Source organism: Salvelinus alpinus, chromosome 9, assembly GCF_045679555.1.
Source record: "Salvelinus alpinus chromosome 9, SLU_Salpinus.1, whole genome shotgun sequence".
In the NCBI taxonomy this organism is placed as follows: domain Eukaryota; kingdom Metazoa; phylum Chordata; class Actinopteri; order Salmoniformes; family Salmonidae; genus Salvelinus; species Salvelinus alpinus.
In genome coordinates, this window is record NC_092094.1 from 84,569,544 (window position 1) to 84,589,281 (window position 19,738).

Below are 19,738 nucleotides of genomic sequence, written 5' to 3' on the forward strand. Positions count from 1 at the left end.
GTCAAAGAAGTGGAAGCTTATCAGTGACGCTGTGCCTTGAGAAAGTCTTGCCCGGGAAAAGTACAGCTTGGATTCCTTAGCTTCAATGTTAGAGAATTTGTCCCATTTGCACTGCAGTGTTTTAAATGCCAAAGAATAGGACATGTAGCTGCTCAGTGTAAAGGAAAGAAAGGATGTGCCAATTGTTGAGGGGCACATAATTACGGTGAACGTGGAAGCAATGTGAAGGTTTAGCACCGATGGAGCTTACATGGAGGTACCTGTAGTAAGTGCACCTACTGTCGAGGCTGGTGCTTCGGATGGTCCTGGCATGGTTTCGAGGCCTGTTCAGAAATCTTGTGCTCATGAATGTGTGGTGTCAAAGGACACTTTGATAATTAATCAAGTTGAATTTATAGCTTTTATTGGTAAGGTTAACAATATGACTCGGGTTGTGGAAAGGAGAAATGCAAGGTTGAAGGTTATTATGGAGACGGTAAAAGAGATATTGGGGGTAACATATGTTACTGTTGAAATGGTTATTGATATGCTGAGTGTTTCAGCATGATATAAAGTTTAATGGCATTGGGAGGATTTTGGGGGAGGAGGGAGGGTATGGTCGAAGTTAAGGATTTATTTGGTTTTTAATTTACATGGTAGTTCAGAATTGGGCAGTTTGTGAATTCCAGCACAGTAGGTGGCGGCATACACTTTAAACATTTGTTTGCAGAAGAAGAAGGAGCATGAGCGAAACAACTCCTACGTTACCAGAGATTAATGGGACAATTTGACCAAGCCATCTTTTGAGCTCTCTAATTAGCCAAATTGAATGTCCATATCAGGTAGTAGTTATTGAACAACAGTAGCTAGCTAGCTAGCTTCACACAGTATTCTCAATATCAAAAACATTATCATTGATTTCGACTCATCGATCACTGTCGTATCTGGATATGCCCCAGCTATAAACTACACTTTAGAAGGTCAATTAGACACATGGTTATCAAGCTAGCAATAGTTGTTGTTGCCAACTAACAGTTGCTAGCTACAGTAGCTATCCTTTGATCGTGGTAGTTATTGCAACCTGTCAGGTAGCATTCATTGATCCCGGCTATAGCAATCAGAATGAAGCTGTTATTTTCTTGATAGCTTTTGCACACTGCAATGTTGTCGGTCCCTCATTCTCAGCCAACTTGTCTGGCAGGTGCGTCCCACAGAAGGCAAGGATGAGTCGTTTTCTAAATGTTCTGCGGATTTGGTTGGTAGGTAATGGTGTCTCTGTCATTGCCATGGGAAACACCGTCCAGAGTTTCAGCGATCACAGCTTCCTCTCTGAGAAACTCTACACAGGGACACCAGAGTTTGGTGAGTAGTTTCTACACTTCATGACTGGAATGCTCTTACCCTGCAAGGGCCGGTGTGGGTGCAGGCTTTTGTTCCAGCCAAGCAGAAACACCTAATACATCAAATCATAATTCAGTGAAGGAATTGATTAATGGAATCAAATCGGTTGCTGCTTGGGTAGGGGAAAAGCCTGCCCCCACAGGGTAAGGTTTCCATCTGCTGCTTTAGTCCAGCGCTCAAAAAACATTCTTATAGGGGTTTCAGCGGTTGGCTGCGCGTTACTTCAATTCCGTCGCGGTGTTTTAACGTTTAGAAATGTCAATAATCATTGCTTTCTAAACAGTTTTCGAAACATCTGGCCGTTCTCTTTTATATCAGCGAGAAAGAATCTTTCAAATAAAAAATATACACTTACTTTAGCAGCGTTGCACGTGTCCATACTGTTGGTGCCTCCCGTTGACGAACTACCCTTCCTCCCCAGTTAGCTGACACACAGGTGTTTGGCGCGCATTAGATTGCTAATTAGCACAGGTGGCTGCCTATGTCTTCTTCTCTTCCGTAAACAAGCGCTGTAACATCAAGATATGGCTGTGGGAACACTAACTATTAAGGTGTGTTTGTTTTGAAAATTATTTCTTGCTGATGTGAAAGATAGGTTCCTTATGTTTCCAAAACCGATGCATTTTTTAACGTTCAGAGCGTCAGACCCTCCCATAACACACACAACTCCCCCGACCCGAAGATGCTATCATCAATAGGCACAAAAGCAGTTAGTGTCTATGAATGGGGTACTGTAGAGTCTATCCATACAATCCCACAAATATCCTGTAGGTTTATGTCATTATGCCTGTAGGTTTATGTCATTATGCCTGTATATAAGACTGGGTTACACATTGATTTGTCTACATTACAGGAGCTTAACAGTAGCAGTATGCTCCATGCTCCTCCATGGTGCAAGGAATTTTGGGGAATTTAATTTAGGTTTTGCTTCCTTTTACAGTAAATAGCCTCCAAGCAAGAACATTTGGTATCTGGACATTGTTGTCGTCAATTATCCGCTGCACATTCAGAACAAAACGTAAGATTTCCTCCATACCTGCACTGTTCATGCAGTAGTGAGTGCATAAACTATGACTCATGTTCTATGGAAGTTATCTTTCTCCTCTTCAAGTTATCTTTCTCCTCTTCTGCAGCCTCTATCACATCACCCTGTGGACACTTCCTGTCTGAAGCCTTCATCTACAAAACGGCACCTCTGACCATTGGCATTATGGCACCTCTCATTGTGGCGAGTAAGTACTGCAGCTCTATAATCCCATCTGATCAAATAGTGAGCTTGTTTTGTTATAACCAGTAACAACACAGTGTTAGTAAATCATCAAACTACCAGGTACAGAATGTGCATCGCTCAACAACATTTTTCATCTGATATAATTTGCTCAGAGCTTGTGCTGCTGGTGTCTGTTATTGCAGAGGAAACCCCATTCCATCCTCTCACCTCTCCAGGTTTCTCTATCGTGGAAATGCTGATTGGGTTCCAGTGTGTTCCAGAGCCTCAGGAGGAGGTGGCTGTACGTCATAAGAAGCAGAACTGATTCCAAGCTGCAGAAAACTTTTGTTATACATTGTGCCATTTTGCCCAGCAATAGAGAGAGCTGTGGGATAGTATACTTCTTCTCTTGAATAATGAGTGGCCTATTTACTATACTGTATGTACACAAAGACAAGTCCAATAGCTTTAAACTTTTAAGAGGGGGTATACAATAACTGGAGTTTATTTTGCAGGTCATTTGTACCTGTCCTACGTGATTTGTACCTGTGCTAGAATATACTAGTTTGGCTACAGCTGTTTCACTCTTGCATGGACAATTGAACAGGGATTGTCGATCAATGTTTCATCATGTACAGTACAGTAATTTACATAAATGTACAGTGATGATTTTATGTATATTAATAATGGTTTGATTAATGTGTGGTAGGGTTGACTGGATTTGGAATTATTTTATGTAAATGAACAGTTTGGGTGTGTGCCATGTACAGTACTTGAATGGATTCTCTCAACATTGGGCCTTTGTCTTGATTTCTAAACTGCTCAGTGATGGTGTGCTTTCTGTATGTTACTGGATTTTGTGTGTGGTATAACATCCATTGATAAAATAACTGAGCATTTTTTAAAATGTTTTTTACATTTAGTTCACCAGATTACCATGTACAATTGTTCACACTGACATTTTGTCCAAACAACATCTACAAACATTTTTACAAAACTATAATTATGTTGTTCATGACTGAATATGAGAAATAGTAAAAATGACATCACCATTTGATGTATATAAAATTATCCTTCAAAACAAAAAAAGCTGATGAAACACTGCACTATGGAATTTAATCTTAAATCTCACTATTAACATTAAGTATGGCATGAAAGAGTTCTCAGTAACAAATATACAGGCCAAAAGAATCATACATACAATTACAACACTCGCCTACCTCGTGCAAAATGACAAGTCCATTGGATTGTCTGTCTTGCCACGCTAATGATTTTGTGCTCACATTGTTATCATAGTGTTTTAGGCTCTAAAACAAGTCAATGCAGAGCATTAAATACAATAGTCCCAAAGTTTCTGACTTATTCTAAGAATGTGGTTAAAGCAGGTTGATTCCTTCTGAGACATACTCAGGCACAGTATCAACCCTATTCACCATTATCAGTAGTACTTAGAAGTATCTCTGTGTAATCCTATTTGGCAGATAGCAATCTCAAAATCCTGTTAAACCACTAGGTGAGTTGGCTTGACTGGACCTAGAACAGTTACATTAATACATTGAGCAATGTTAAGTTTGGTTACGGTATAGTATTGGTCAAATGTCAGGAAACAAAAAGCACAATACTGCTCATATCGGGATGCACAGACATCAACATTTACATGATTTAGATTGGAGACAGTCAAAGGTAAACAAAATGAAAAGATGAACCATTCATAGCGTACTCTCAAAAAGTGACACTTAAATATTAATTAACAGGTCATTCAACTTGAAATACTTCTGCTTGTGCTTGACAATCAAACTCGTTATCTGTTGAGTAATTTGCTAAAGAGGGAGAACATGTGAGGTTCCAAGTGAGTTCTTCTGCATGGCTTGAGTAGATCTGGGGAGCCAGTTGTGCTAGGCAGTAGAAATAGCAGTCACTGGAACTAAAGCCAAAGCAGGGTGTCCATACCCCAGCCTACAGTACATTCCTGGGCTCTGACTTCCTCAGAGGCGTCCTCCATGTCATAGTTTCAATTAAGTACATTAAGTACAAATTCATCACTTGTGCATGTGCTCACCTTCACATTTGTAAAGGGAAAGCAGCATGCTTTTTAGTGTATGTATTGAATCTGTTCCTGTTTGTGTGTACATCCTTTGGTAGTTTTCAAACATGTCAGTGTGTGCTGGGCTGTCTTCTCACACCTGTCCAACTGGAATTCCTCCTTATACCTTGACCTCCTTCAGTGTATCTGGCGGTGCGATGCCTGCCTGTTTCTGTCAAATCAAAACATTACTATTAGAAATCAGATTTTCCTCATGATGTTCCAATATTATATATTACTACATGTACTATGTTAAAACTTTAAATTGTGTTATTTCTATTGAGGTGGAGCTTACTAACAACGGAACATCTTATTGGGTCTCAATATTTATAAACAAAGCATATTTTATTTAACCCTTATTTTACCAGGTAAGTTGACTGAGAACACATTCTCATTTACAGCAACGACTAGGGGAACAGTTACGGGGAGAGGAATGAGCCAATTGGAAGCTGGGGATGGTATGAGGGCCAGATTGGGAATTTATCCAGGACACCGGGATTTACACCCCTACTATTACGATAAGTGCCACAGTGACCACAGAGTCGGAACACCTGTTTAATGTCCCATCCAAAAGCATCACCGTACACAGGGCAATGTCCCCAATCACTGCACTGGGGGATTGGGATATATTTGTTTTAGACCAGAGGGAAAAGTGCCTCCTACTGGCCTTCCAACACCATCTGGCCTCCCATCCAGAGACCAACCAGGACCAACCCTGCTTAGCTTCAGAGACAAGCCAGCAGTGGGATGCAGGGTGGTATGCTGATGGTGTAAATTAGACAAACAGGCACTTAAGTAACTTGGTTTCACTAGAATGTATTTAGGTTATCAAAACAATATGTGTTTCATGCAATAAACACATCAATCCAAATTTTACAGGTAATGTATACACGTATGATTATCTTTCTCTGGTAGACAGAAAAAGCTGATTGATTCCCCTGACCCTTTTTGTAAGGTACCAAAATATTTCCTCAGGGGTTTATTAGCTAAACTTAAAACAGGAAGTTAAAAGCTCTGTGCCACACTTAAAATCATCACCCTTTTGTTTTCCAACCAGCTCATATAGTAGGGCTTTGCTTTGAGAAGGATGATCAACCGAAGGACAAATAGTTCAAAGCACACTAATATTACACTGAAGCTGCAAGTAGCATACTTCAACAAAGCTTCGGCATGATCACTTAATTTCCAACAATATTTTACAGAACTTCAGTTCCTCAGTCACTGCTTAGCTGACAGAAAACGTGTCTTACTGATTATTGTAATTGAAGCACAGTACCCTATCCAGATATTAACTCCAAACCCTGCTTAGAGACTCCTTATGCTTTACCAATCCCTGTCATCTGCTTTGGCAAGTCCCACACGGCATTCTCAATCCAAGTTACTGCTCTTTTCACAGAAAGAGCAGGTGCCATGTCTTTATTTAAGACCTTTCACCTTGCTGAAGTGGGTTACATGTGTAAAGATTGAGTGAATTTAGTGTTTTATGTCTTTATCTTTCAATCGGAATTCTCAACACATCCCCAATAGGAGTGCTCTTTATGATTGCATTTTGTACAGTACAGCACTTTGCATGTGTGATATAAGACTCAAAGACTTGATACCCCTACCTTGGCAGGTGTGTGTTTGGGTTTTAGTGAAGTTAATGTCAGGATTGCTGCTCCTGTGGTCTGCTGGGTGTTGTGGCCCCGTAGTCCTGTACCCGAGACGGGGAATCTGCAGCCTGGAACAACGGCTGGGGAATCACGCACAAGAGGGGCAAGAGGGCTCCTCCACCATCCCTATCACCATAATCCCTCTGCCCTTTCCAGACCCTCCCATAACACTTTATTTTAACTCCAGCAGTCTACCTGCCTCTAGAGAGAGCCTTCTCTTAATGAGGACTCTTCTTTGGATGGAAAGGATATGACATAAAGCTGGAGTGGAATTGTAAAGGATTATGGATTAAACAGTCAAATTGTGCAATATGGTCTTTTGACTCTTCAGACGCTATAAACACGTTCTAAGATATATTTTCAACTAATACAATGCTACCTATTGTGACTAACAAGCATTCCATTTTCAACATCCAATTTTTTTTAAATGGAGAGAAAATTATTGAATTCTCTTGGCACTGTTACTGGAGACAAGGGACATTGCACTGGTTTCAAATATTAAGAGAAGTATTGATGGGATTATTGTTGTATTCCATAAATGAAGTGAGTAAAGCTCCCATCCTGCATTGAGATAAAATAAGTGATAGCGATATTCTCATAATAGAAAGAATAGTCGCTGAGCAGAGTGGATTTGTTAGGCATGATAGTCTTGTTAATGATTTAAAGTTGATCTTCAACAGCTGAACATCACTGGCCAATGGTTAGTTGAACCTGAAGTTTATTATGAATCTACTATATGATTAAAGTAAAAAAATACATAATTACATTCTCTTGCGTGAGCAAGCCATTGGTGTATGATTTATTTTGCTGCCAAGTGAGAGTAATTGAAAATGTAAATGTGATGTATTTTTTACTATAGCCTATTGTACTTTTGATGAATATACTCCCGAGTGGCACAGCGGTCTAAGGCACTGCATCTCAGTGCTAGAGGTGTCACTACAGACCCTGGTTCGATCCTGGGATGTATCACAACTGGCCGTGATCGGCAGTCCCATAGGGCGATGCACAATTAGCCCAGCGTCGTCTGGGTTAGGGGAGGGTTTGGCCGGGGTAGGCCGGCATTGTAAAATACGAATTTGTTCTTAACTGACTTGCCTAGTTAAATAAAAGGTGGCTGCATCATTGTAGTTCTATACTCTAGATAAACCACAATGATATTGTGTGATTCCTACAGCTCTGCAGACATAATAATCTGTGACAAAAGGTCATGCATGATCTTTGTCTTGCATGTCGAATGAAACAGAAACTTCTCAAGCATGTTTTTGTATCAAACACCAGCAAGGCATGTAATCAAATACAGCTAGTTGGAGAGCTGACAGCGGGTGCAAAGTCATGTTTTCAGAAACAGCTAGGTTGTTTTCCGAGAGCTGAGGAAAAGCATGGTGGTGTCTGATGCCTGTGACCCCTGTGTCCACTCCACAGCAAGCAAGAGGAACCCACACCAGAGAAGAAGCCAGACAGCCAGCATAGTCCATTGAATGGAGCATCAGCCATGGGAAATATCCAACAGATCACATCCCTTTTAACTGGAACGCAGAGATCCTACCGCTGACACCAAATAGCAGAAACAGATATACTTACACTTTCCGCCTGTGTCTCAGCCAGATGGTTGGCCTTTTGCCGTCGGAGGTCAGACTTGATGAATGCTGTGACATATAGATGAGAGAGGTAAGGCACTACTCAGAAACATATTCAGGGTCATATATAGCATTCATATTCAGGAATGCATGGGTCATATATAGTATTAATATTCAGGAATGCATGGGTCATATATAGTATTAATATTCAGGAATGCATGGGTCATATATAGTATTAATATTCAGGAATGTATCGCCTCGGAAACAATGTGGGAAATGTACTACTGTATGTAGAAAATGTGTTAACTTTTTCCTGTGAAGAGAAATCATGGTCACTATGACCCACTAGAGGGCATCATTACTCCATAATGAATCCTAGATAAGGCTGTTACGCAAAATCTGTGCAACTGACTGCAATTATTTGAGGAGTCATGCGTTCCTACAGCCCCATATAATGTGGATCACATAACAGGACACTGTGCTTCATTATAACAACTGCAGGCAGAGGAGTCCAATGTTCAATCTACCGTAAAGCTGTTCTGTTATTGCAAAATTGGGCTATAATGTGTGTAGTGGGTAAGCAAACTACCTGTCATAATAGTGCCCATGAGGAGGAAGACACAGAGAAAGATGTTCCCAGCGAACGTTCCAAAGTGCTCTATGATCTTCCCTTGACCGATGGTGAATATGATCCCAAATATCTGGAAGAATGAGGGGAGTGAACATGAGAGTTGATCATCTCTAAACACAATCAAGTTTCAAGTTTTAATGTCACATGCACAAGTACAGTGAAATGCCTTTCTTGCAAGCTCTAACCCCAACAATGTAATACTAAAAATAACAAAATTGAACAAAAAAAATAACACAAGTAAGCATACTATATACAGAGTCAGTTCCAGTACCATATTTACAATGTGCAGGGATACTGGATGGAGAGAGGTAGATATGTATAGGGGTAAGGTGAGGTGACTAGGCATCAGGATATATGATAAACAGAGTAGTAGCAGCATATATGATGAGTGTATGTGAGTGGGTGTGTAGAGTTGGTATGAAATGTAAAGGTATGTGCATATTATGGAGAGAGCGTATGTATGTGTGTTGGAGTATCAAGGTGCATAGTGTGTAGAACCCTGTGAGTGTGCATAGAGAGTGCAAAAATAAGAATTAAATATGACGGTCAACTCAGATGTTATGTGTAACCATTTTGTTAGCTATTTAGCAGTCTTATAGCTTGGGGATAGAAGCTGTTCAGGAGCCTATTGGTGTCAGACTTGATACACCGGTACCGCTTGCTGTGCGTAAGCAGAGAGAACCTTCTATGGCTTGGGTGGTTGGAGTCTAACTTTTTCTCCGGGCCTTCCTTTCACACAGCCTGATATAGAGGTACTGGATGGCAGGGAGCTCGGCCCCAGTAATGTACTGGGTTGTCCATGCGATCGAGGGCGGTGCTATTGCCATACCAAGCTGTGATACAGCCAGTCATGATGCTCTCAATGGTACAGCTGTAGAACTTTGAGGATTTGAGGGCCTTCTTCACAACTGTGTGTGGACCATTTTAAGTTTAGTGATTTGGACACTTTAAGCTCTCGATCTGCTCCACTGCAGCCCCCGGGACTATGTTGTTATTGTCATAGCGTGCATAAAATGCATTACGTTCATACATAGACTTCATGCATACAACAAACCTAGATGTACTATTTCAATGGTGAATATTATCCCAAAGTATGATCCCTGTTACCTGAGCTGAACAGTTGAGCAGGCCTGAGGAGGTGCCCTCACACTCTGGGAAGGTCAGCTCCACAGCAAACTCAAAGCCAAGCGGCAGGTACCCAGTCATGAAGAACCTGAAGACATGAGGTTATTCAGTGTTGTTTTTACTCAAACTAAAGAGCAGCACTTAACATTTCATGCCTGCTGAGAGAAAGAAAAAAAAAATCTACTCCACAGCCAAATCTCCTCTGAGGGCATTACTCTAGCAGACCCTTTAAAACCTTCAGCTCTTGTTCATCTCCTTTATACAGTGGGGCAAAAAAGTATTTAGTCAGCCACCAATTGTGCAAGTTCTCCCACTTAAAAAGATGAGAGAGGCCTGTAATGCAACAGCCCCAAAACATCACTGCTCTAGAGGAGATCTGCATGGAGGAATGGGCCAAAATACCAGCAACAGTGTGTGAAAACCTTGTGAAGAGTTACAGAAAACGTTTGACCTCTGTCATTGCCAACAAAGGGTATATAACAAAGTATTGAGATAAACTTTTGTTATTGACCAAATACTTATTTTCCACCATAATTTGCAAATAAATTCATTAAAAATCCTACAATGTGATTTTCTGGAATTTCTTTTCTAATTTTGTCTGTCATAGTTGAAGTGTACCTATGATGAAAATTACATGCCTCTCTCATCTTTTTAAGTGGGAGAACTTGCACAATTGGTGGCTGACTAAATACTGTTTTGCCCCACTGTACATCAGTTAACAAATAATAAAATACTTATTAAATTCCAGAGGAAAATAATTAATGTTGCACAGAATCATGGGCTTGTCTCCCACTACACTTGACCTTAAACAGTCTTAACATTAGCATTGTAAGATATTGTCTGCCTCTTCCCACAGAGTGGCTGTTTAAAGAACAAGGAGGCAGTTTGCAATGTAAATAGCATGCAGTGTTCCTGCGGTGTGACCAGGGCAGGAAACCTAGTCCACCCCACATTACAACTGACATGCTAAAGGTGGAATAGCAACATCACAGTGTTTGTTCACTCTTACCCTAGAGCCCCCGATGTTACAAACACCACCCATAGGTGGCCTAAGTTAAGGGTGAAGGCATAGACCACCATTCCCACGAAGGACAGAAGATATACAGCCAGGGTAGTCTGTCTGGGGAGAGAGGAAAATAATAATATATGTTTTGTTTTGCCTGTATGAAATGTACTGTATGCTTGTGTAAACAGAAATGTACTAACTATATTTTCATACGCAGTTTGATTTGCTGCATTTCTCACGGACACGTCAACATAGCTGCATATCCCATATGGGATTTGAATGAGTCTGCAATGTATTCATCATATCTGGATATTGCTTTTACATAAGTTTCACAAAGCACTTCAGAAAAGTCCCAGTCCTCAACAATCTGTGGTAGGCCTACATACAGCACCAGTAACCCATCCAGGTTCTGAACTAGCATGCAGAACTGTTCAGTAAGGCTGGCTGTGGCTTCACTGTCAACACCTCCAATCCCATCCTCTATGAGAGGAAAAACAAGAATCCTGACCATCTAAGACCCCCTTATTAAAACTGGCACATTCTGGCCTACACCAACAGGCTTACTTTGGTGAAGCTCTTCCTGTACAACCACGCATGAAACATTGCTCCACTCAGCTATTGTTGTTAATACAACTTAGTCCTTTGTCTCTCACACACATGGAGGTATGAGGAAGGGAGCATCAATAACAGAAATCTGGGTTGACTGCTTTGGCTCGATTTATTCGAATGGCATGTGAAGAATTTGGGGAAACAATTTTCACCCTCATAACATGTGTTATATATCCCTTTCATACTAAGATGGAAAGTTGCCAACTTTACCATGCCGTCAACTTTTATAAACCTTTCCTTTATATTTGAAAGGTATTGCGGTCACAAAGCCTGTACTTTTATTTCCACCAACCAAGGTAGTCATGAATGCGGTATTATGCTTAAGTCTCGCTAACACCTCAGTATAAAACGTTGCCTTTTATCTTAGCAGCTTTGGAACGCATTAAATAATGAACATTCTATTGTTGTCAGACATCAAACTTATCAAAGCTTCACAGAAATGCTTTTAATGCATGTATTCTCTCCATGTAAATGTATGTAGTTCTGTCCTTGAGCTGTTCTTGTCTATTGTCACAGAAATTCATGGGGAAACACATTGTATATGCCATTGCATCTTTTTTTCTTGACTTTGAGAGCTACATTTTTAAAGCCCTTATATCTAGCTCCTAAATTATGGGTTAACATGCATACTTTTCTAACTTAGCCTACTAGCGATTTGTAGTTTATCCGTCTTCAGCCAAAATAACTGGTGGCGAGTTTGAAAGGAGAGAAAGCGTGCAATGATGTGATCACATTGGCTGGTGATTATACATGTACTGCAGTATTAGGCCTAATATTTAGCCAACAAATGAGTTCATATGAATGAGCTTCTTCAGCTACATATATTTGTAAGTCGCTCTGGATAAGAGCGTCTGCTAAATGACTTAAATGTAAATGTAATATAGCCTCTCTTTTCCAGATGCACAATTACGCAAGCCTCTCCACTATTCCTCTTCTCCTGGAGTCGCAAAAGCTACAGGCTACAATATCTTGTTGGACATTAAATGTTGAGCATGTTTTGCTACGATTAGTCCTACGATTAGATAACTGTCTGCTGGGGATGAAGCAGGAGTTTGGGGGCTAGGTTGGCATGTAAACACTTGGTACTGCCACTGCTGTTGTTATAGCATTCCCTGATGTGTAGAGTTGTGTAACACCTACAATTGAACTACATAGTTGATTCATTGTTTGTTCATGATCAGGTCAGGTGTTTGATGAATGGCTGCTCTGTGGTGAGAAACAAGGGCCTGTGTTATTTGACCAAAACAAATAGAAAGGAGATTAAACAGAATTGGACATTGTCTGTGCAGATGTCTGAATGACTGCATTAATAACCTCTACATCTTAATTTGATCACTCTTTTGTTACTGAGAATTTTCCTACACAGCAGGAATTGTAAATGTGTAGTGTATTCAAGGTTTAAAAAGGCTTCTAAAGTTTGTAATTTCCACTTTAAAATGTCAGCCACTGTTCCCCGGCTGCCGATGACGTGGATGTTGATTAAGACAGCCCCCCGCACCTTTCTGATTCAGTAAAATGGGGTTAAATGCGGGTTAAATGCATTCAACTGACACATTTCAGTTGAATGCATTCAGTTGTACAACTGACTAGGTATCCCCCTTTCCCTTACGATCTACATCTGTATTTAGATGCATTTAAAAGGATAGAGACTTCCTCTCAGGCATTCTCTATGGAGCCTCAATTCCAACAGGCCAGTACTTCAGCTGAGAGGATTCATAGATAAAACTTGTCAGCTTGGATATGCAGGGAGAGGCATCAGATACAACGCTTAGTTCCTCCAGAACCTCATTGGTTTCCACTTCCAACAAAAATAACTAATCTGCCTAGACGCCTGCCTTTGAATGAGAGCTTTAAAAGACATTCATGCAGAAAGTGCCTCCTTTAGAGTGGCTAATGAGAGAAGCAAGAGCCCAGCCCATCCAAGGTCATATTCGGTTTACTGTTTTCATAGCCCGGAGCTCAAGAGTGTAACACAACATTACTGATTGTTACCTTGTCAACCTATGCTATGGATAGTTTTTTTAATGAAGGATATGATTGAGATATTAGATGTAGAGTAAGATTAAGTAGATACAGTGAATCTGGCTACTGTATGCACTAGTCTTTATCTGTACACAATAGTTATCTGTACGCAAGGCAAATCACATTTTAATCACTATTTAAAAAGGGCAAAGGTTCTCAAAGAGATGAGCAGTGGGACCTTAACAGCTCTTATCTTATTAACTCACTCATCAGCAGTTACTAGACCTCTTCCAACACAGAGCTTGACTGATTTGATCAGAGAGCGTGACGAAAAAACTTGAGAGGATTATAAAGCCAATTACTGGGATTTTCTGGTGTCATCAGACAAAAGATTAACCAGTGGCCTTGTCAGCAACCAGCTACAGCTGCACTATTACAATGTGTATGTGTCTAAGTTGGGGACTGTGTATGTAACCTTATTTAGTTACTTAGTACTAAGGAAGGGCCACTGAGCCCTGGGCATAAGTGGTCGCTTAGGGCCACGCGGCCACTAGAGGGTCCCTAACCAAATCGTTGTGGTTTTTTTAGGAACTCAGTCAGGGCCTCAACTTACTGTTCCTTGAATAGACAAAGTGCAATTTCGAAATGTGCTTGTGCATCAGCAGTTTTTATCTTGTTATGTCAGTCACTCAATAGCCATTGCAGAGAAAATCATTTGATTGGTAAGTTTGTCTTGCCAGCTATCTATTAATCATGGCCTTATACCAGGGCACATGCCCAGGGGCCCTGACCTCCAGGCGGCCCACATTGATTTTGTTTGTCACTCTCATTCAGATATAATTTTATCATGGCATAAGTTATGGCAAAATGGGTATAATTGCAGGAATTTAGCTGTTAAACGTACCATTTTTTGCTCCGCTCCATGTCAAAATGTATAGAATTGCATAAAACTTGCATTAAAACTGTAACATTGGGGGGGGCACAAAAATGTTTTCCCAGCGAGGTGACGCACCCCAACCAAATCTCGCTTAGGGCCCAAAAGGCTCGGGCCGGACTTGCCATTCAGTGATCAGTCACACAAAAAAGCTATTGTATCTAGGAGCATAATGCTGTATGCAATAACGTGTATTTTTAGTAAAGTATTGTGTACTCTCAAGTGTTCCTAAGAGTATCTTACTTGTAGGTTTTGGTCTTGTCCAACCAGATCCCACATATGAGGGACCCCACCATCCCCGCAATGACAATGGTGAGGCCAATTCTTCCAGCATTCACCTCTTCACCCTGTGGAGGTTAAAATGACTGAATTGGTCTTTCTGCAGTCAAATTGGACATCCTGACCCTCTCACGCCTTTCAGTTATCTTATCTGGGGTGAGCCTAATTGCTACTAGAATTTGATACTAGTTCTCTTATACCCCAGTCATCTTTTTCAGGGCTATAGAATTGTGTCTTTAGTCTAGAAAAGACCCTTAATTATAGACTACACAATTAAATGTTTTACTTATTGGGGAGGTAACATCTCAAGATCTTCCTTGAATACAGTAAGTGAGGATATAACTGAAGGTCATGACCACGGAGGGACTTATGCAGACTACAGTAGGTTGGTTTTGTTGTGATAAGATTCAGGTGAGACTTACTGGATAATGCTCAATAATCATCCGGTTCAGCAGTGTGGAAACAGCATAGAAACAACCGACATTCAGCCCTGCAGAAAACATAAGGACACATGTTAGTTTTGTTTCTGCACTCTGAGACAGAGCTGTATTTTACAGGAGCTGTAGTCTGCAGAGGAGCAGGTCTTTAGTCTGAGGCCTGCGGGGAAAGCAGGGGGATCCAGATGGGACGCTGTATTTGGGTTTCACTGGCCCTGTCCTAATGGAACCCATACCTGGCCCTTAGCCAGTCTACTACTACAAAGGAGAGAATATTTGACTTTGACATAAACGGTGGTGTGTCACTCAATATTTAATTGGTTTGGACAGCTTTGCCCTTAAGGTTTGTTGTCTTGTTCCTGAAAATCCTTATTTGCCACATCAAAGGGTAAACAATGTTAATATCAAATAACATTTAAAAAAGTTAAACTTAATATTTCCAAACAGCTAAAGGGCATGACATATGTAATAGTTCAACTCTAGCATTTATGTCATTGTTTATATTGAGATGGCACAGCCAAGGCAGCCAATAATTCAGTTAAAATTTAATCAGGCTAAGCTGACCCGAGGCAATACTTTTATGGACTAGTAACGCTACCATTGCAAATCTTCAATAAGTTAACCATTAACTACAAGGACTGTGACCTTTCAACCCTAAGAATCTGACAATAAACCTAAAATCCTCAAAAAGACCGTTTGATGTACAAATATGTAATCTGTGCTGGATACAAAAACATAATGAGAGATATATTCACATCTCTAAGCACAAACTGATAATGAGCTATTGATCTGGCTTTAAGCCCCTAACAGATGTTATCTTCAGATGGTTATATTCTGATGTTGTGTACATGTTTTCATTCACCTGTCACTGTGATGATGCAACAGCATCCACAGTGTTCATATTTACGCTTGTGAGTTCACCTTACTTGAACTCATTCAGGGGACACACAGTAGAGACTGCAGGATAATGCACAGTGTACTTCAAATAGGGGGAATTCTGCTGTGAGGCCATGTGTGTGTGTTTATGAGATGAGGTCTGGGGCATCACCAACACAACAAGCTTTGGCCAACAATCTGGCCAGCCTTATGTAACTTCTGTTTTCTCAAATAATAGGAGAACAAACATGCTGGTAGACATGGGTGTGGTTGGAGAGTGATGGAGGGTGAATACGACCCACCATAGCTGATGACGAGGAGCATGAAGGGTAGGTTACGCAGCAGTCTCAGGATAGAAGCCATGTAGGAGTACTCTTCTGGAGGGATGCTCCTGGCCTGGACCTGAGCCAGGGTGGGAGGGATTTCCGGCTTCTCTTGGAACACTGTTGAACACAGATACAGAACCGGTAATAATAATCATGTAATATTGCTGATATACTGTAGTGTAGAAGTTTGTATGCAATTCCTGTAACACTGGACCATTCATTCCTATACAAATATTTCACAAACACCAATCATAGACACACCTAAATGTGTGTTCTCAATATACATTATCTAGACACACCCAAAGTATATTAGAAAAGGGTTGGATGTAGATTCTGAAGTTGCACAACTGTCAGAGCCCTTTAAAAGACTATGTTAAAATTGGATCCAACCACAAGTCAATCCTCCCCCTCGTTTCTCCTCCCAAGAAGAACTAGCAGCAGTCACTCAAATAAGCTGGTGATAGCAACAAATTAGTGAAAGGGCAATGGCCATCCATGACCTCTAACATCCCTCCATCTGTGCTTCTATCAATCAACACAGACACCTGAGCTCAGTAGTAGTCAGGGCAGTCACGGGTAGTCAAATAGCTTTGGGTTGGGCGACTATAGGACAGGAGGGGCCAAAGTTACATCCAGCTAGTTCAGTACAGCACAGCCAAGGCAACAAACCAGGCCTATCTCTAAAAGAGCAAGAGAGAAAGAGAGAGAAAGAAAGACGAGTGTCTGAAGTCTTCACCTGAAGACTGGAGAGATGAAATGCACCAGTAACTGTTTGCCCTATCAGGGTCCCCTCTCTTCCTCCATGCCCCTGGTGCGTCAGTGAGTCAGTCAGTCAGTGATTCAACAATAGTCACGCTGGAGAGTCCAGCTCCAACGTTCAGTCTGAGAAGTGGAGGAGAGATCAGCTCCAACGTTCAGTCTCAGAAGTGGAGGAGAGATCAGCTCCAACATTCAGTCTGAGAAGTGGAGGAGAGATCAGCTCCAACGTTCAGTCTGAGAAGTGGAGGAGAGATCAGCTCCAACATTCAGTCTGAGAAGTGGAGGAGAGATCAGCTCCAACATTCAGTCTGAGAAATGGAGGAGAGATCAGCTCCAACATTCAGTCTGAGAAGTGGAGGAGAGATCAGCTCCAACGTTCAGTCTGAGAAGTGGAGGAGAGATCAGCTCCAACGTTCAGTCTGAGAAGTGGAGGAGAGATCAGCTCCAACGTTCAGTCTGAGAAGTGGAGGAGAGATCAGCTCCAACATTCAGTCTGAGAAGTGGAGGAGAGATCAGCTCCAACGTTCAGTCTGAGAAGTGGAGGAGAGATCAGCTCCAACATTCAGTCTGAGAAGTGGAAGAGAGATCAGCTCCAACATTCAGTCTGAGAAGTGGAGGAGAGATCAGCTCCAACGTTCAGTCTGAGAAGTGGAGGAGAGATCAGCTCGAACATTCAGTCTGAGAAGTGGAGGTGTAACGGTAGTCCTCCTCCTCTTCATTCGAAGAGGAGGAGTAGTGATCGAACCAAGGCGCAGCGTAGTGAAATGACATGATTTATTGAACACGACAAAAAAACAAACTAAACTTGCATAAACAAACAAAACAAATAAACGATGCAGACAGACCTGAACGACGAACTTACATATAATGTGAAGAACGCAATGAACAGGAACAGACTACATAAAACGAACAAACCGCAAACAGTCCCGTATGGTGCAAACATATACACAGACACAGGAGACAACCACCCACAACGAACACTGTGAAACAACCTACCTAAATATGACTCTCAATTAGAGGAACGCCAAACACCTGCCTCTAATTGAGAGCCATACCAGGCAACCCTTAAACCAACATAGAAACAGACAACATAGAATGCCCACCCAAACTCACGTCCTGACCAACTAACACATACAACAAACTAACAGAAATAGGTCAGGAACGTGACATAACCCCCCCCTTAAGGTGCGAACTCCGGGCGCACCAGCAGAAAGTCTAGGGGAGGGTCCGGGTGGGCATCTGACCACGGTGGTGGCTCAGGCTCTGGACGAGGTCCCCACCCCACCATAGTCAATCCCAGCTTACGTTTACCCCTTATCATGACCACCCTCTTATTTCCCCCACCTAATTTAAGGGGCAACACCAAGATGAAGGACAGCTCCGGGATAAGGTAGCTCAGGACAGAGAAATAGCTCAGGACAGAGGGATAGCTCAGGATAGAGAGGTAGCTCAGGATAAAGAGGTAGCTTAGGATAAAGAGGTAGCTTAGGATAGAGGGGCAACTCCGGACTGAAGGGCAGCTCCGGACAGAGAGACAGCTCTGGACTGAGGGGCAGTTCTGGATTACTAGCCGCTTCTGGCTGAGGGGCAGCTCATGGCTGACTGACGGCTCTGGACGCTCATGGCAGGCTGACGGCTCTGGACGCTCATGGCTCGCTGACGGCTCTGGACGGTCATGGCTCGCTGACGGCTCTGGACGGTCATGGCTCGCTGACGGCTCTGGCAGATCCTGTCTGGCTGGCGGCTCTGGCAGATCCTGTCTGGTTGGCGGCTCTGGCAGATCCTGTCTGGTTGGCGGCTCTGGCAGATCCTGTCTGGTTGGCGGCTCTGGCAGATCCTGTCTGGTTGGCGGCTCTGGCAGATCCTGACTGACGAATGGCTCTAGCGGCTCCTGACTGACTAACGGCTCTGACGGCTCGGGACAGACGGGCGGCTCTAATGGCTCGGGACAGACGGATGGCTCAGACGGCGCTGGGGAGACGGATGGCTCAGACGGCGCTGGGGAGACGGATGGCTCAGACGGCGCTGGGGAGACGGATGGCTCAGACGGCGCTGGGGAGACGGATGGCTCAGACGGCGCTGGGGAGACGGATGGCTCAGACGGCGCTGAGGAGACGGATGGCTCAGACGGCGCTGAGGAGACGGATGGCTCAGACGGCGCTGGGGAGACGGATGGCTCAGATGGCGCTGCGGAGACGGATGGCTCAGACTGATCCTGTCTAGCGGAAGGCTTTGGCTGCTCCTGTCTGGCGGAAGGCTCTAGCGGCTCCTGTCTGGCGGAAGGCTCTAGCGGCTCCTGTCTGGCGGAAGGCTCTGTAGGCTCATGGCAGACGGGCGGCTTTGCAGGCTCATGGCAGACGGGCGGCTTTGAAGGCTCATGGCAGACGGGCAGTTCATGCGGCGCTTGGCAGACGGACAGTTCAGGCGCCATTGGGCAGACGGCAGACTCTGGCCGGCTGAGACGCACTGTAGGCCTGGTACGTGGTGCCGGAACTGGAGGCACCGGACTGGAGACACGCACTTCAAGCCTAGTGCGGGGAGCAGGGACAGGGCACACTGACCTCTCAAAGCGCACTATAGGCCTGGTGCGTGGTACCGGCACTGGTGGTACCGGGCTAAGGGCACGCACCTCAGGGCGAGTGCGGGGAGAAGGAACAGTGTGTACAGGACTCTGGAGACGCACAGGAGGCTTAGTGCGTGTTGTCGGAACTGGAGGCACCGAACTGGATACACGCACCATAGGAAAAGTGTGTGGAGGAGGAACAGGGCTCTGGAGACGCACTGGAAACCTGGTGCGTAGTGTAGGCACTGGTGGTACTGGGCTGGGGCGGGGAGGTAGCGCCGGAAATACCTACCGGACCGTGCAGGCGTACTGGCTCTCTTGAGCATTGA

General features: G+C 43.0%; 1 protein-coding gene and 1 pseudogene across 3 annotated transcripts in view; one reads left to right on the forward strand and one right to left on the reverse strand.

Moving 5' to 3' along the window:
* Positions 1-965: 965 nt before the first annotated feature.
* Positions 966-3,497, forward strand: LOC139530825 (ergosterol biosynthetic protein 28 homolog; annotated as a pseudogene).
* Positions 3,486-19,738, reverse strand: part of LOC139530824 (choline/ethanolamine transporter flvcr2a-like) — a 32,023-nt gene continuing 15,770 nt past the window's right edge. Inside the window, exons 3-11 of one of the 3 annotated variants that reach the window (XM_071327554.1) lie at positions 16,064-16,204; positions 14,871-14,938; positions 14,413-14,516; positions 10,668-10,778; positions 9,641-9,746; positions 8,492-8,603; positions 7,907-7,971; positions 6,281-6,393; positions 3,486-4,845 (exon numbers count right to left, since the gene is read on the reverse strand). In XM_071327554.1, the coding sequence (XP_071183655.1) occupies positions 6,319-6,393; positions 7,907-7,971; positions 8,492-8,603; positions 9,641-9,746; positions 10,668-10,778; positions 14,413-14,516; positions 14,871-14,938; positions 16,064-16,204 (782 nt within the window). In that variant the 3' untranslated portion in view covers positions 3,486-4,845; positions 6,281-6,318. Of the gene's footprint in view, positions 4,846-6,280; positions 6,406-7,906; positions 7,972-8,491; positions 8,604-9,640; positions 9,747-10,667; positions 10,779-14,412; positions 14,517-14,870; positions 14,939-16,063; positions 16,205-19,738 lie in introns of all 3 variants that reach the window. The other 2 variants (XM_071327553.1, XM_071327555.1) reach the window with 2 other exon arrangements.